The 15,988-nt window shown below is 43.6% G+C and overlaps 1 protein-coding gene across 6 annotated transcripts in view; it reads left to right on the top strand.

Moving 5' to 3' along the window:
- The window catches only part of LOC129812810 (MAX gene-associated protein-like), a 29,111-nt gene that overhangs the window by 4,732 nt on the left and 8,391 nt on the right, over positions 1-15,988 (top strand). For 5 of the 6 annotated variants that reach the window (XM_055864696.1, XM_055864699.1, XM_055864692.1 and 2 more), the window contains exons 2-15: positions 1,870-3,830; positions 3,923-5,987; positions 6,734-6,821; positions 6,912-7,022; positions 7,229-7,351; positions 7,486-7,599; positions 7,890-8,620; positions 8,915-9,194; positions 9,373-9,521; positions 9,612-9,741; positions 9,915-10,618; positions 11,032-11,332; positions 11,653-11,841; positions 15,445-15,600. In XM_055864696.1, the coding sequence (XP_055720671.1) occupies positions 1,942-3,830; positions 3,923-5,987; positions 6,734-6,821; positions 6,912-7,022; positions 7,229-7,351; positions 7,486-7,599; positions 7,890-8,620; positions 8,915-9,194; positions 9,373-9,521; positions 9,612-9,741; positions 9,915-10,618; positions 11,032-11,332; positions 11,653-11,841; positions 15,445-15,600 (7,030 nt within the window). In that variant the 5' untranslated portion in view covers positions 1,870-1,941. The remainder of the gene's footprint in view (positions 1-1,869; positions 3,831-3,922; positions 5,988-6,733; positions 6,822-6,911; positions 7,023-7,228; positions 7,352-7,485; positions 7,600-7,889; positions 8,621-8,914; positions 9,195-9,372; positions 9,522-9,611; positions 9,742-9,914; positions 10,619-11,031; positions 11,333-11,652; positions 11,842-15,444; positions 15,601-15,988) is intronic. The other variant, XM_055864698.1, reaches the window with a different exon arrangement.

The following is a 15,988-nucleotide window of genomic DNA, read 5'->3' as shown; positions in this document are numbered from 1 at the left end:
AGGCTGTGTAAAGTTAATTTGTTTCAATGTACCGGTAGGCACCTGCGGCTTATAGACACGTGCGGCTTATTTATGTACAAAATACATTTTTTTTTTTAAATTCAGTGGGTACGGCTTATATTCAGGTGCGCTTAATAGTCCAGCAATTACGCTATGTAAACTTTTGGCAAATTAATCACGGTCTTTGTTAGGAAGAAATGGTCTTCACACAGTTCGCAACGAGCCAGGCGGCCCAAACTGCTGCATATATATACCCTAACTCTGCTTGCACAGAATGCAAGAGAAGTGACACAATTTCCCTAGTTAATATTGCCTTCTAACATGAATTCCTTTTAACTAAATATGCAGGTTTAAAAAATATACTTGTGTATTGATTTTAAGAAAGGCATTGATGTTTATAGTTAGATTTATTTTGTATTTATTTCACCTTTATTTAACCAGGTTCTCATTTACAATTGCGACCTGGCCAAGATAAAGCAAAGCAGTTAGACACATACAACAACACATAGTTACACATGGAGTAAAACAAACATACAGTCAATAATACAGTAGAAAAATGTGTCTATATACAATGTGAGAAAATGAGGTGAGCAGGGAGGTAAAGGCAAAAAAAAGGCCATGGTGGCGAAGTAAATACAATATAGCAAGTAAAACACTGGAATGGTAGATTTGCAGTGGAAGAATGTGCAAAGTAGAGATATAAATAATGGGGTGCAAAGGAGCAAAATAAATAAATATAGTAGGGGGAGAGGTAGTTATTTGGGCTAAATTATAGATGGGCTATGTACAGGTGCAGTAATCTGTGAGCTGCTCTGACAGCTGGTGCTGTGACTGTGCTTTTTTGTGAATGCGTTTGTTAAATCATCACCCGTTTGGCGAAGTAGGCTGTGATTTGATGGTAAATGAACAGACACCGCATTGATTATTTGCAACGCAGGACAAGCTAGTTAAACTACCAATATCATCAACCATGTGTAGTTAACTAGTGATTATGTTAAGATGTATTTATTTTTTGTAAGGTAAGTTTAATGCTAGCTAGCACCTTACCGTGGCTCCTTACTGCACTCGCTAAAAGGTGGTCAGGCTGCCATGCAGTCTCCTTGTGGAGTGCAATGTAATCGACCGTAATCGGCATCCAAAAATGGCGATTACCGATTGTTATGAAAACTTGAAATCGGCCCTAGTTAATCGCCCATACCGATTAATCGGTCGGCCTCTAATCTCAATGCAGGGACGAGATATGGCACTGTAGGCAGTTTACCGGAAAACTTGCAGTATTTATATTTTGTCAATGTATCACTGTGGATAAAGCTAAAATTTGGAGTACAGCATATCCCATCCCTGCATTGAGGTACGTTTTCCAACCCTTATCTCGTGCCGGCTCCACAGTGTCTTAATGTAACTATGATTGCGTTCCGACTCCAGTGCAGCTCAGTGTAAACAAGTGTAATGGTAGGGTGGGAATCTGCTGGCTAGGCTATCCCCAATCAATTTCCTTAGCTATTCGTAGTAAACTGGGGGTTTAATCAAAGACATGTTCATGTGTTATCTTATTAAATTGCAAAACTGATTTACAGTTCTTCGATGCCCTTCATTTTTTAGTCAACTTTTTTGCCAATTGCTCTATATCTATTGATACATTTTGAGTAGTTTTTCACAGTAGTTGCATAATGACCAAATATCCTAGCTATAACGCATGCATTTATTTTCATACTATTTTGTATAGTAATTTAGCCTAGTATTAATAATTTGTAATGAATTTGATATTTCCAAAGTAAACAAATGTACTGAGATTTGCATACAAAAGAGTGCATTACCAGTGAGCAAAATTGGTTGAAAGAAATATAGCTTTCTTTTTGTTGTTTTTAGGATGCTGAATGAAAACATGGAAGGACAGATGTAAGAGGGCGTTCTGCTCTCGAAAAGGACTGTGACAAGTTCATGGCTGCAAACAAGAAGGAGAGAATAATGGTTCTTCATGAGGAGGGGGCTGCTGCCCCCATAGCACTGCCCTCGGCTGCCTCTCCCCCCGACCTCTTTGGTGTCCTAAACATAGGGCAAGCAAGTGCAGTTGTAGCCAATGAAGAAGCAAACATTCCAGCAACATCCACTCCAGGTTCTGAAATGGGTACTGGTCAAATGGCTTCTACATTGAACTCTGCTGCCAGGTCTAATAACCAACCAGAGAATTTACCACCAGAGAGCACCTACAGCGGTATCAAGGTGATGTTAGAGAATAACAACATGTGGAATGAGTTTTTCAAATGCAAAACCGAAATGATAATAACCAAACAGGGCCGGAGGATGTTCCCTTATTGCCGCTTTCGCATCTCTGGTTTGGAGCCCTTCCAGAAGTACACTCTGCTCATGGATATCAACCCTGTGGACAACAAACGTTACAAGTGGACTGGGCAAGACTGGCAAATGAGTGGAAAGGCAGAGGCCCATTTGCTGAGACGGGTTTTCATCCATCCAGACTCTCCATCTTCTGGTCACCAATGGATGCAGAACCCAGTGTCATTCTACAAGCTTAAGCTCACTGACAACACGATGGACCAGGAGGGCAATGTAATTTTGCACCCAATGCACCGCTACTTACCACACCTGCATTTGGTCTCAGTTGAAACGGCTACAGAGGATATTCAGCTCAATGGGCCTGACGTGATAACCTTCACCTTTCCCCAGACTGAATTCTTTGCTGTAACAGCCTTCCAGAATGTACGCATGTCTCAGTTTAAAGCAGACTTTAACCCTTTTGCAAGTGGACCCAACTCCCAGGCTCTAAAGCTGGAAATGAGTCCCTCCAATGAGTTGAAGAAGGATGAAACCAGATCTCCCATTGAACTCAAGCCTGTGAAAGGCTTGAATGGACTGAAATCTTTGATGGTGGCAAAACGCAGATCTAAAGACACTTCAACAGTAGATAAAGGACTCCTGAGCCCTGATGCTCAAAATGTTTCCCTTGCAGATGGTGACAAAACTGAGGTCAAAACTGATAGACCCAGCTCCAGGCTGAAATCAAGTCCCTCCAATGAGATTAATAAAGACTCAGCCCAATCTCCCAATGAGCTCAAGTCTGCGAAAAGCCTGAATAATCTTAAATCTTTGATGGGGAAACGCACTTCCAAAGATACTTCAGCAGGAGTCCAAGGACTTCTCGCTTCCGATGCCCAAAATGTTATGCTTGCAGACAGTGATAAGTCCGGAGTCCAAACAAGTCCCTCCAATAAGTCAAAAAAAGACAAAAACAGTTCTACCAATGACCTCAAGCCTGTAAAAAGCCTGAATAACCTGAAGTCTTTGATGGCAAAACACAACTCTAAAGGCACATCCGCAGTAGATCAGAGAGTCCTCAGTGAAGATGCTCAAAATGTTACACCTGTAGAGAGAGACAAATCTGGAGTCAACGCTAATGGACCCAGTTTAAGCACTCCAAAGCTGAACTCAAGATCCTCCAATGAGTTGAAAAAAGCAGAAACCACATCTCCGAAGGAATTCAACACTCTTAGAAGTAATCTGTCTTTGATGTCAAAATGCAATTCTAAAGACACTTCAGCAGTAGGTCAAGGACTCCTGAACTCAGATGCTCAAAATGTTACACTTGCAGACAGTGAAAAGTCAGGAGTCAAAATGGATAAACCCAGCTCCTGCAAGAATTCAAGTCCCTCCAAGGAGACGATGAAAGTTGAAACAATATCTCCCAAGGTGTGCAAGTATGTGAAAAATTCCCGAAAGTCTTTGCGTAGAAAATGCAACTCCCAAAAGACTTCAGCAGCAGATCATGGACAAAAGTCAGTCAGAAACACGGAGTCCACTGAATACTATTATTGGTAAGTTCTGAAGTTCAGTAAGCTACATGTTAGCATTCTTGCTTCTTACTTTAAAATGCACTTCTAATATTTTACCTTTCTCTTCTGAGCAGCACAACAGGTCCTCCCCAAAGTAACTTCCCTGGGCTGATTCGGGAGTGTCATCTGAAAATACGAAGGTGCAATGTTGAGAGAACCAATACAACTTGTAGTGTTGAGCAAACAAATACTAAGGGCATGGTTGCCAATGGCAAAGTTGTGGAAGTAGCTGTGAATGACAATTTTTCCCAGATTTCTGAACCTGAAGCCTTGTCCGGTAAGATTATTGAAAAGGTGGGAACACTGCACAATGGGAATGTGATTGGCAGTGACAAGGACCTCTTCAATTCATCTCAGTCCCAGGAACCGGTCAAGACCCGTGTGTCAATCAATGACCGGTCAGCAAATGAAGTTGAAAACAGTCAAAAGGCTTCCCAGAGCTCCTCAGTGAGCTCTGAAGCAAAAATGACAGGTTTTGATGAACAGCTGCAGGGGAAGGCTAAACCACACAAACGACCTGAACCTGTGCCTTTGCCCCTTCTTGCACTCTACCTTCAACAGTTGAAGTCAAAATCCACATCTGTTAGGACCAAATCAAAATCTCCTCCAGTATTGTCTTCATCCCCATCTTCTGCCGTTCCAACCACCGATCCTGTTATTCCAGCTACCGATCCTGTTATTCCAGCCACCGATCAAACTGGCCCTGCCATGGACTCAACTGGCCCTGCCATGGACTCAACTGGCCCTGCCTTGGAATCTACTGGCCCTGCCTTGGAATCTACTGGCCCAGCCTTGGAATCTACTGGCCCAGCCTTGGAACCTACTGGCCCAGCCTTGGAATCTACTGGCCCAACCTTGGAATCTACTGGTCCAGCCTTGGAATCTACTGGTTATGCTGTAGTTCCAGCCAGTGGTCCTGCTGATCCAGCTGTCAATCACATTGTTTCAGTCATTGCCCCCACTGGGCCAACCACAGACTATGCTGGTCTATCCACGGATATTTCAGTCCCAAACACAGATTTTTTGGTTCCTGCCACAGACTCATTGTTACCAGAACCTGGCTCAGTTTTACCAACCACTGGTCATGCGTTTCTTGTCCCTAAGCCTATCATATCCATTGCACTATCATCCCCCACCCCTTGTTTGCCAGCAACTGTCTTATCACCATTCCCTGACCCATTGTTACCAGCCCCTTCCTTGTCATCCCCAGCCCAAGAATTGCCACCCCCTGTACCTGTCACATTAAACCTAGTGACTGATTTATCATCACTTACCTCTGACCCTCCCTCAACTGCTCCAGCACTGTCATCAACACCTAGTCTTGCCAACTTGGAACCTGAATCTACCCCCTCGTTACCATCCCCTGGTCCTTCGCGAGGTGGCTTTGAGCCATCCTCACCTGCATCATTACCAGATCTTGAACCCCCTTTACGTTCCCCTGTTACATTGAAACCGGAAGCCGCCTTCCCCTCCTTACCTGTACATGCCTCCTCATTCCCAGCCCTTGAACGATTACTGCCCCCTACTAACCCTTTTGTTCCATCCTCTGAATTATCATCACATGGATTACTTTTAGGCCTACCTGCCCCTGATCCTTTTTTAACAATACCCTTTATTCCATTGTTGCCTTCCGCTCACCTTAACCCATTACCCTTTGAGGCAACCTCATTTTCCTCAACCTCTCACCCTGGCTCACTTGCTCTGCACACTGCCTTATCCCCATCTCCCTCGGACACTGCCTCATCATTCCAAGTCAATTATGAACCATTAACACACCCGTCTACACTCCCATTCCAGTTATCTCCCTTTTCATCGTTAGGTCCTAACCCATTGTCACCAACCCCATCACGGGCCGACCTCACTAACTTTTTCTCCATCGCCGAAGAGCTTGAGAAAACTGAAGACTTTTCCAGCAGTGAGGCACCTCCTGTCCCAAGTACCCCTAGCATACCAGTTAGTTCTACTTTAGCGATTGGTTCTAGTCAGCCAACCCAGAGAAATAAACCCTGGAGATCTAGGAAAGGAGTGAAATCTGCCAAGGGTGATTCACTCCCAGTGATTGATGGATCCACAGATGTCGCCATGCAGTCCAACCTGGAGGAAGTTGAGGAGCAGCTGTTCGTCTCTTTCACCTCCAAGGTACGGCGTAAATAGTCAAATGTATTTTTGTGTCAGTTATTTTGGTAACACTTTACTTACATTCATAACACCTTTATGAGTGTTACAGATCTTTCACAAGAACCTTCGTAACACATGTATACACGTTACCCTAAGAGCACATGTTTTTGGCTTATCTTGGGAGAGAACACAGTGTAGGCCTAACATGTCATTTACAATTGGTGCTCCTGGCCAGAACTGGCTCTAGGCCAGGCACTCTGTTTACTTCAAATACACCTTCTCACAGATATTGTCAAAGAAAAGTTCATAACTCAATGACATAATTCCAAGGGCTGTTTACCCAGTGGCATCCTGCCAAATTGAGAGATCACAAGAGAAGACGCACAAGGCTCAATGCACACAGTCACTAACTGTTAACCCTTTGCTACTCCCAGACTGTTATGTGAAAGGTGTTCTGAATGCCTTACGTATACCCCCTTCAAGTTAACTATTACCGTTACTTCATGGTATGCCACACCACCTGTGTGTCATTGGTTCTTATGTAAGGGGGAGGGAGATCTTTAACAAGGAAATCCTTATTTGGTTATGTGTCTTAGAGTCCACGGTTTATCCTTAGCTAAAAATTGCATTATGAAACAGCATATTATAAGCTGTGCAATAACACATCATAAGGGCGCATACATTCTCAGAACAATTAACAAAGCATTAGCTATATCCATTGGATTTAAGGAAAGTGTCATATTTAAATAAAGTCTTGTAAATTGCAGGAAGCACTTGAAGTCCACCTGGGAGAGCCTGCACTTTGTGAGACGACGACTGCGCAACCTCAGAAACCCACAGAGGCGACAGAGAATGGTACAGAAAACAACCAATTTGATTGATCATGCTCCCAAGCTGCTGTTACCTGACGCCTGTTAAAGCAGTTCAACTATTTGTCTCTTTCAGTTGGAGGACTAGAAACCACAGAGGAAAGAATAGTCGCTTTCGAGAAGTTTCTTTTGGGTGACCTAAAGGTTATGAGGCATCGGCAGGTCATTCATCCTTTGTTGCAAGAAGGTAACACAAATAAATGGCTGTTAATGACAGCGTATATACTTTTTATTGTCAATAACTTCCTTGCAAACTAGCATGTGACTCATGTCCCACTGTGATTTTCATGACAGTGATCATGTGATGTTTAATCTTACTCATGATGGTAGAATGCTTTAGTATGATGCATAGTCTATGCTTGAAGATTGCTTATCTGTCATCTGTGTTTGAAGTTGGACTGAAGATGAGTTTACTGGATCCCACTCTGGTCATTGACCTGCAGTACCTAGGGGTTCGTCTACCTCTACCCTTTTTATGTCCAGAACCAAACTCTCCAGGGTTGGCATCTTCTCCAAGTTAGTAGTTATTTCATGTTGGAGTTTCTGTTTTGTTCAAATTGTTGAGTATATTTTTAAGTAACCTGTTTTATTAGGATAATTGAATACATTTTGAAAATAGCAATTGTTAATTGTCATACCTTTTTTTTCAGGTGGTTCAGTCCCCTTTGTTTCCAGGACAGGCAAGACCACAGACTTCACCCAAATCAAAGGCTGGAGAGATAAGTTTGTCCCCTCGGACTTGCCATCATCCTCCAAGCCTGAAGGTAATATTTACATTAAAATCCTACATGTCTTCTCTGATTTGATAAGCAAATCCTCAAGACTCCATTCACATCAGCAGTTGTAACCTTTGACCCTGATTTTGTCTGAAATATTGCATCGTGCTTTAACGTTGGCAAAACCAGAGGGGACTCGTTTTACCTCTGATGTCTTTACAAAGGCTTAACAGTAAACAGTCTACGCTATATCCCCTCTTGTGTTTTCTATACTATGTAGCCCTATAAGGGATACAATTTACTGTGTAATGCTGATTCAAAATGTTTTTGTTTTAAAGGTTGCCCAAGTTCAGATGTGGTCCCAAAGAACTTGTCGGCCTTCTGCAGTGACATGTTGGATGAGTACCTGGCTAACGAAGGTAAACTCATTGACGAGCGCGCTGCCAGTTTCACCCAGACCACCGTCGTCACCCCTGTGGTCTACCAGCTTCCCACCAAGAGCACCAGCTACGTCCGAACCCTAGACAGTGTGCTGAAGAAACAGGCACCGGCACTTTCTTCCACCTTTGTCCCCCCATCCAAAAAACCCAGACTGCCCCTCACATCCAAAGGACTTAAAACATCGGAGAAAGGGCAACAAAAACAACTATGTTCAAAGCAGAACAAAAATAAACCAACCTCTGCACTAACCCCAACACCATTGCCCACTGAGCCACCACCACTGTTGATGGATCATTGCGCCCCCATCACCCATGATAACACAATTGAAACTATAAAAAGGAGACAGAGGAAGCCAAGGGTCAAGACTCCTCCACCAGCCCATGACGCTCCTGTGTCCAGGCCAGAGGTAGAAGAGCCACCTCCCGCTGACCTGGCTCCTGTGGAAGAGGATGACTCGGACCCAGAGCCACAGCCTGCTGCCGAGACCAAGGTTGTGGTTCCTGGGCTGACCAAGGCCCTGCTCCGACAGAGGGATTTGGAGGACAGGGTTGTCTGGGAGGGCAAGCATCGGACCTGCATCACAGACAAGAGGGCGACGGTCGGCCTCACCTCCCTCTTCACCTCAACGGTAAGATCAGTTACACCGCTACACCAATACATCTGCTTATTGACTCTTTTGTGTGGTCTCACATGAAGGAGCAAAGACGTGTTGTAGTACGTTTGTAGTTTCGATCTTGTTTTTAATAAGCTGATTTTTTTGAGTGTGTTATACCAACTCTACGATGGTATCCCTGAGAAATGTGCCACGCTAGCACTAACAGCGCAGGGCTCCTCCCTGCCTCAATGCGTCCTGCCGGCTGGGCTGTGTGTGTGCCAGCCTGGCACAGAACTGTCATATTTTACTTCCCACTTTTCTCTTCAGGGCTTTGTTTGTGAGAACCCTACAGCTCCTATTAGGATCATAAAGCGCAGGGCTCCACCCTGCCTCAATGCGTTCTGTCGATTGGGCTGTGTATGTGCCAGCCTGGCACAGGACCGTCGTATTACCCACTGTGGAAAGATTGAGTGCATCTTTGGCTGCAGCTGCCTCAGGCAGAAGGTGGTCGTCCTCAAGAACTTAAAAGGACCAGATTCCAATGCGTCAGAGGAGGGCCTGTCCAAGAAGCGGGGGAGAAAGTGGAAGAGGATGAGGATGGCATATAGTGAGTGTCCTCTAGTTTAGAAATCCGCAGAATAAAACATTGTTCTATGAACAGTAAAAAAAAGTTTCCATACAAAAACAATTTTGCTACACTACATTATATTAGGTTAAATATGTCACAAAGTGTGTCCATCCTAATGTTGTAGAAAATGACATTTTGCATTCATTTCCAACTTCAGCTCTCAGGGAGGCTGAGACGGTATCAGAACCTGCTCCGCGTGTGAGAATGTTGTGGAAGCAGATGGATGGAGAGACGGACCCGGAGCCCCTCCGCGCCCCAAAACCGGTCTACCTACCACATCTTCCACTACAGGAAGAACCTTCAGTGGTGAGTCGTGAAAGGGTGTATATCCAAAGGTGTTAGATATACCCCTGTAAAAAATGTGATGTATATTCTCACCCCCTGCCTTTTATAAAGGTGTATTTTTCTCAGGTGAGCGAGGAAGGAGGGACCATGACATGTGCCAGAGTGCGTGCGTTTCAAAGCAAGAGCACAAACCGACCTGAGGTCATTGACGACCACTGCAAACCAATAGACTCTGCACCAGGTAAGTTCAATGAGTCAAATTTGACCACATTCTTTTTTTAAACCCCAAACATCAGTGTCTGTCTGAGAGTATATTTATCAGTCAGTGAAACACATCAGTAATTGGTTGCTTCCAAAAATCATAGCTTACCCTGAAATGCATTTCTAATAGTTGTTGACTTTCTCTTGATGTAGTGAACCCTTCCAGTATGTCAGAGAAGTCGTTGTCCTGCCATGGTCCCAAGTACACGCAGCCCTCCAAGCGTCTGGAGATCTTGTCTAAGTGTAAGTGGAGGAGCCTGGCGGACAGGAACCTGGTGCTGAGAATTGTGTGTGAGCACATGGCCAAGGACCACCTCAACAACCCCTTCTGGGTCAAAGGTTACCTCATAAAACCCGTGTCTCAGACCCTGAGAAATGATGGCGAAAGCTGCTCCGTCCACTACAAGGTACTCGTCTCTCAGGTCCCGAAACCAAACGGAGTGGAGGAGGAGAATGGTGAGGAGGAAGAGGTATGGATGGGAGAGGAAGATGAAGAAGAACTAATGGAAGAGCAGAGAGAGGAGGATAAAAAATTGGAGGAAGTACCTGTCGTGGAGGAGGTACCTGTCGTGGAGGAGGTACCTGTCGTGGAGGAGGTACCTGTCGTGGAGGAGGTACCTGTCGTGGAGGAGGTACCTGTCGTGGAGGAGGTACCTGTCGTGGAGGAGGTACCTGTCGTGGAGGGGGTACCTGTCGTGGAGGAGGTACCTGTCGTGGAGGAAGTGGACAACAAGGCTGTGGGGCGTAGAAAGGATCTGAAATGGCAGGGCCTGCCTTTCTTAACAGGAATTTCTCCTTCTGGCCTCCTTACTGGCAACCTTAAGCTGCTAGAAATCTCAGACCAGGAACTTATCACGGTAAGCATTGTAATTACTTAGTTTCCCCCAAAACAAATCCAATAATCAGTTAATTTTCCTTCTCTTATTGATGTGGAATGGCTCACTATGTAGTGCAAATAAAAAAATACATGTTTTATGGTCACATGCACCGGATAAGTGCAGTGAAATGTGTTGTTTTACAGGGTCAGCCATAGTAGTACAGCACCCCTGGAACAATTAGGGTTAAGTGCTTTGCTCAAGGGTACATTGACAGATTTCTCACCTTGTTTGCTTGGGTATTTGCACCAGCGACCACTGTAGTGCACAGAGCTCTGGTCAGAAGTAGTGCATTATATAGGGAATAGGGTGCCATTTGGGACGAACACTATCTAGCTCTGAGGAGAATCCACACAGTCCATTGCTACTCAGTATTTCCCCCTGTGTGTCTTTAGGTGAATGGCAGGTCCTACCCCCATGCCAAGATACAACTGGGCATGATGGGAGCCATGCACCCAGCCAACCTTCTTGCTGCTTACCTCACGGGCAAGTTACGAAGACCTGCCTGTCTAAAACGGTCTATGGTGGCCTCCTCCTCCGTCCCATCACAAAAACACCCCTCAGAAACTCCTAAAGGTGCCACAGATACAAAGTACTCTACAGGACAACCAGCCCAACTGGCAGCCACTTCTACCACCATGGTTACCACAAGTGTTCCCTCTACCACTCCAGTTGCTGCTGGCCCCAAGTTAATTGGTGAGAACAACTCTTTGTAGTGTTTTTTTTTTTAGCTTAGTTTATCATACTACTGTATTTCAATGAAATCTCCCCCCACCCCTCAGAGACATTGAATTCTGATTCATATAACTGAATAATAGTCAATCCATTGTGAAAGACAAGTGTGGGAGACTGAACTGCTACCTCCACCTCTACTCCACAGTGACTAACCTGCCCCCCAGTGGGAAAGGTCTTCACATGCTCTGTAGTCAACCAGATCAGCTCCTCACAGCAGAGGCTGCCTGTAACTAGTGTTCCATCTCAGTTTCTGACTGTTACTCTGCCCTCTTCCTCTCTAGTGGTAGTGAACCCAGGTGCCAGTCTCTCTCAGGGGGCTCAGATGGCGCAGAACACCGTGACTGCTGCTGAGCTGATTGCCACCGTGGTCTACCCAACCAAAATACCTAATGGGAGGGGTGGCGCCGCAGCCTTGTTATCTGCAGTGTCTGTTAGCTCCAAGGCCCCTTCAGCACCAAGACATTCCACAGGTACACACCCAGTCAGTCCTGCACCACTGTAGCTGTAACTAGCCTAACCAACTCATACAATTACTCCTCAGCCTCCCACAGGCTAAGCCCTGGTCCTTTGCCCTGCCACTCTCATGCTCTGTTTGTGGTGATGACCAATGAGCTTTCCCGGAACTGTCAGGCAGAAGAATTATCAGCCTGGTGCAGAGAAGCACGAGATTGAACTTCACTCAACTTTCTAGAGTTTTCCCCGTTAGTTAACCTCTCTAGGATAGGTGGGACGGTAGCGTCCCACTTGGCGAAAATCCAGAAAAAATGTAGCACGCCAAATTCCAATATACTACTATAAAAATCAATCTTTCATGAAATCACACATGAAAGACACCAAATTAAAGCCACACATGTTGTGAATCCAGCCAACATGTCTGATTTCAAAAAGGATTTTTGGGGAAAGCACACCAAACAATTATGTTAGCTCAGTACATAGCCACAGAAAACCACAGCCATTTTCCCAGCAAAAGTAACAAAAACCAGAAATAGAGATAAAATGAATCACTAACCTTTGAACATCTTCATCAGATGACACTCATATGACATCATGTTACACAATACATTTATGTTTTGTTCGATAATGTGCATATTTATATCCACAAATCTCGGTTTACATTGGCGCCATGTTCAGAAATGCCTCCAAAATATCCGGAGTAATTACAGAAATACTCATCATAAACTTTGATGAAAGATGCATGTTTTACATATAATTAAAGATACACTTGTTCCTAATGCAACCGCTGTGTCAGATTTAAAAAAAACACACCATGCAATATTCTGAGACGGCACTCAGATAGTAACAACATTTCTGCGCCATGTTGGAGTCAACAGAAATACGAAATTACATCATAAATATTCCCTTACCTTTGATTATCTCCATCAGAATGCAGTGCCAGGAATCCTAGTTCCACAATAAATCGTTGTTTTGTTCGATAATGTCCATTACTTATGTCCAATTAGCTAATTTTGCTAGCATGTGTAGTACACGTGTCCAAACACTCGTGCAGATGCAGGCAAACTTCGGACGAAAACTTCAAAAAGTTATATTCCAGGTCGAATAAACTGATTCTCTACTAAGTTTGACCAATCTTCAGGATGTTGTTATCATTTATATCCAATAAGGTTCCAACCGGAGAATTCTTTTCAGTCTCTATAAGTAATGGAACGCAAGACGGTCGCGCGCTTTCCTCATATCAAGAACTGGCAATCTGCCAGACCACTAACTCATTCCCCTCCCATCCGGTCCCACAACACAGCATAAGCTTCATTCCACGTTCTACTGACTGTTGACATCTAGTGGAAGGCGTATGAAGTGCAAACGTATCCATATATTACAGGGAATTGAATAGGCGATGACTTTAACTTCTTATGGCTGCATCCTGCTACCGGGATCCATATGACAGCAGCCAGATAAAGTGCAGGGCGCCAAATTCAAACAGAAATCTCATAATTAAAATTCCTCAAACATACATGTGTCTTATATCATTTTAAAGGTATTATTGTTGTTAATCCCACCAAAGTGTCCGATTTCAAATATGCTTTTCAGCGAAAGCACTACAAACGATTATGTTAGGTCACCACCAAACCACAATAAGCACAGCCATTTTTCCAGCGAAAGATAGCAGTCAGAAAAAGCAGAAATAGAGATAAAATTAATCACTAACCTTTGATTATCTTCATCAGATGACACTCATAGGACTTCATGTTACACAATACATGCATGTTTTGTTTGATAAAGTTCATATTTATAACAAAAAATCTGAGTTTACATTGGCGCGTTAGATTCACTAGTTCCAAAAACATCCAGTGATAGTGCATAGCCACACCGTTTCAACAGACATACTCATCATAAATGTAGATGATAATACAAGTTATACACATGGAATTATAGATATACCTCTCCTTAATGCAACCGCTGTGTCAGATTTAAAAAAAAAAAAAAAAAAAAAATACGGAAAAAGCAAATCATGCAATAATCTGAGACGGAGCTCAGAAGAATAGCCGCCATGTTGGACTCAACAGAAACCAGAAAATACATGATAAATGTTTCCTTACCTTTGAACTTAATCAGAATGCAGTCCTAGGAATCCCAGGTCCACAATAAATGCTTGATTTGTTCGATAATGTCCGTTATTTATGTCCAATTAGCTACTTTGGTTCGCGCCTTCTGTAAACAATTCCAAAGTTAGAAAGCGCCTCCACTATAACGTGACGAAATGTCCAAAAGTTCCGTAACAGTCAGTAGAAACATGTCAAACGATGTACTGAATCAATCTTTAGAATGTTGTTAACATACATCTTGAATAACGTTCCAACCGGAAAATTAAATTGACTTCAGAAGAGCGATGGAACAGACGTCCTACTCATGTGAAGGCGCATGGTGAATGCGTGATCAGCCCGTGGAAGTGATTACTCATTCCGGTCTCCTTCGGGCCCCCCTTCACATTAGTCATCAGACAAAGTTCTATTGACATCTAGTGGAAGCCGTAGGAAGTGAAAACTCATCTATATCTCGCTGTCATTTCAATTGAGAGCATGGTTGAAAATCTGACACCTCAGAAACAATTCAAACAGGAAGTGGAACGTCTCAGGTTTTTGCCTGCCATATGAGTTCTGTTATACTCACAGACATAATTCAAACAGTTTAGAAACCTTATAGTGTTTTCTATCCAATATGAATAATAATATGCATATATTAGCAACTCGGACTAAGGAGCAGGACGTTTAATATGGGCACCTCTGTGCACCTTTCAACCAAGCTACTCAATACTGCCCCTGCAGCCATAAGAAGTTAACAACGACCACTCTCAGAATTTTCACTTCCTGTTTGGATTTTTTCTCAGGTTTTTGCCTGCCATATGAGTTCTGTTATACTCACAGACATCATTCAAACAGTTTTAGAAACTTCAGAGTGTTTTCTATCCAATAGTAATAATATGCATATATTAGCATGTGGGACAGAGTAGGAGGCAGTTCACTATGGACACGAAATTCATCCAAAAGTGAAAATGCTGCCCCCTATACCAAAGAAGTTAACACATCAACTGTTGGAATTGTGATCGAATCAACCAAATATTAGCCACGTTCAAGGCAATATACAGAAACATAACGAACTATGCAAGACTTCGTGCTTTTCAGCTAAAATGATTGAACAGAATTCTTGCCACCAACAAAATTTTGAATATTTGGGGCATACAATCATCGCAGCTCTGACTATTTTGTTGTGAGGATACAGAATCAATAGACCATTTGTTTTGGTAGCAAAGAAACTGAAGATCTCGTACAATGCTGTGTACTACTCCCTTCACAGAACAGTGCAAACTGGCTCTAACCAGAATAGAAAGAGGAGTGGGAGGCCCCAGTGCACAGCAGAGCAAGAGGACAAGTACATTAGGGTGTCTAGTTTGAGAAACAGACGCCTCACAAGTCCTCAACTGGCAGCTTCATTAAATAGTACCTGCAAAACACCAGTCACAACGTCAACAATGAAGAGGTGACTCCGGGATGAGTAGAACAGCTTTTTCCATGTTAAAATGTTATGGGATGCATTTTCTCCGTTGTTTTTGATGGTAGACCCCCCTCTCGCGCCGGGTCAGAGAATGGTGCTGCAGCCGGTAAGGAACACCTCAGGGAACACCCTATACCGGAACCCCAACGGACAGCTGTTCCAGCTGGTTGCCCTCAGCGAGCTGCAGGCCCTTAACCCCAACCTTGTCATGCACAACAAGGGTGAGTGTCTGACAGTTGATTCTATTCATGCCAAGGCATTGCTGCTCTTTCACATGCAAGACTGACTATGTTGATGACTATGTTATGAAACAATGACTTGGACATTTTAGGAAGACAGATCAAGGATTCCCATGTATAATAAGTATTCTCCAATGAATGAATGTTGCTTAAATACATACTGTTTTTGTGTAGCATGCAGTGTATTAGGATACAGATTAAATAAGTTATGAACTTCATAGGGTGGTGAAAATGAACACTGATGAGCTTGATGCTCCTTTCCATTAAATATTGAGGGTCTTATTCTGGTGAAATGATGATCGATGCTTGGCTGCCTTTGAGAAATATTTTTTTCCCATAATAAACTCAATGTAGGCAATACCTGCACTGT

This window comes from Salvelinus fontinalis, chromosome 16 (assembly GCF_029448725.1).
Source record: "Salvelinus fontinalis isolate EN_2023a chromosome 16, ASM2944872v1, whole genome shotgun sequence".
Lineage (NCBI taxonomy): Eukaryota > Metazoa > Chordata > Actinopteri > Salmoniformes > Salmonidae > Salvelinus > Salvelinus fontinalis.
Note: the sequence above shows the minus strand (reverse complement) of the source record. Positions and strands in the feature narration are given on the sequence as shown.